Below are 1175 nucleotides of genomic sequence, written 5' to 3'. Positions count from 1 at the left end.
GGATTTGCCAGCCACTCAGTATGCAGGACTTCGACAATGAAGCCGGATACCAGTAGCATGGTGACCTCTTCTCCGATGATCTTCCTCCTGTCTTCAGCAAACTGACGCAAAGGCTGCTTCACCGGCTTAGCATCCTTCCGGACATTCAGAGAGTGCTCAGCCAACTCCCTCGGCACACCTACCAAGTCATCAGTAGACCAGGCGAAGATGTTCTAATTCTCACGGAGGAAGTTGATGAGCACGCTTTCCTATGCCTCACTCAGGCCGACACCGATGTGAACGGTGCGCTCTGGGTGAGCCGGATCCAGCACAATGTCCTTCGTCTCCTTTGACGGATTGAATGTAGTTCCCCCAATCGGGCGGCTCATTGCAGCTAAGTTCAGCTGGGAAGACTGGGCCAGCGTGACAACAGTTTGAATTCTCCTCTTTTCTTCTGCTATGACCAGTGATTCAGCAAAGTTTGATCCGGCTGAAGCAGTTTCCAGCGAGACCTTATAGTTACCCACCACGGTTATTGGACCGTTAGGTGCCGGTATCTTCATCTTCAGGTAAGCCGTATGAGTAGAGGCCATGAACTTTGCCAATGCCGGCCTTCCAAGAAGGGTATGGTAAGGGCTCTCCATATCCACCACTTCGAACAGAATGCTTTCCACGTGGCAATTGTCTCGGCCACCAAACAGCACATCAACCCGGACTTTGCCCATCGGGGAGCAGGATAATCCTGGAACTATGTCGTGGAATATCGTGTGACTTGGCTCCAACATGTTTGAGTTATGTCGAGTGTGTGCATGGTGTGCCGATATATGATGTCGATGCTGCTGCCATTGTCCACCAACACTTTGCTGAACCAGACTCGTGATGATGGCCCGTGCATGATTGGATCCACCACCAAAGCGTATCCTCCCGGATTAGGCATCACTCTCGGGTGATCCTTGAAGAACCAACTGATCTCTTGTTCCGACCACAACATGTATCTCGGTACCGCTGGTATGACGGTGTTCACTTCCATAGAACGGCGGTGCACACTTTGTCGGTCCATTGGTTCACTCACGAAGACCACACAACACATATCTGGATCATGGTATACATTCCGGCCTTGCGGTGCCTGAGGCGGGAAATGATTGTTATTGCCATGCGCCACCGGATGAACTCCTTCCTACTGCTGCGTCCGGTTT

General features: G+C 51.7%; 1 protein-coding gene across 1 annotated transcript; it reads right to left on the bottom strand.

Annotated features, from left to right (window-relative positions):
• Nucleotides 1-248: 248 nt before the first annotated feature.
• Nucleotides 249-704, bottom strand: LOC127323313 (uncharacterized). The gene has a single exon (XM_051351477.1). The coding sequence runs from the start codon at nucleotides 702-704 to the stop codon at nucleotides 249-251; it is 456 nt and encodes a 151-aa protein (XP_051207437.1).
• Nucleotides 705-1175: the final 471 nt, after the last annotated feature.

Source organism: Lolium perenne, chromosome 4 (assembly GCF_019359855.2).
Source record: "Lolium perenne isolate Kyuss_39 chromosome 4, Kyuss_2.0, whole genome shotgun sequence".
NCBI lineage: Eukaryota > Viridiplantae > Streptophyta > Magnoliopsida > Poales > Poaceae > Lolium > Lolium perenne.
Note: the sequence above shows the minus strand (reverse complement) of the source record. Positions and strands in the feature narration are given on the sequence as shown.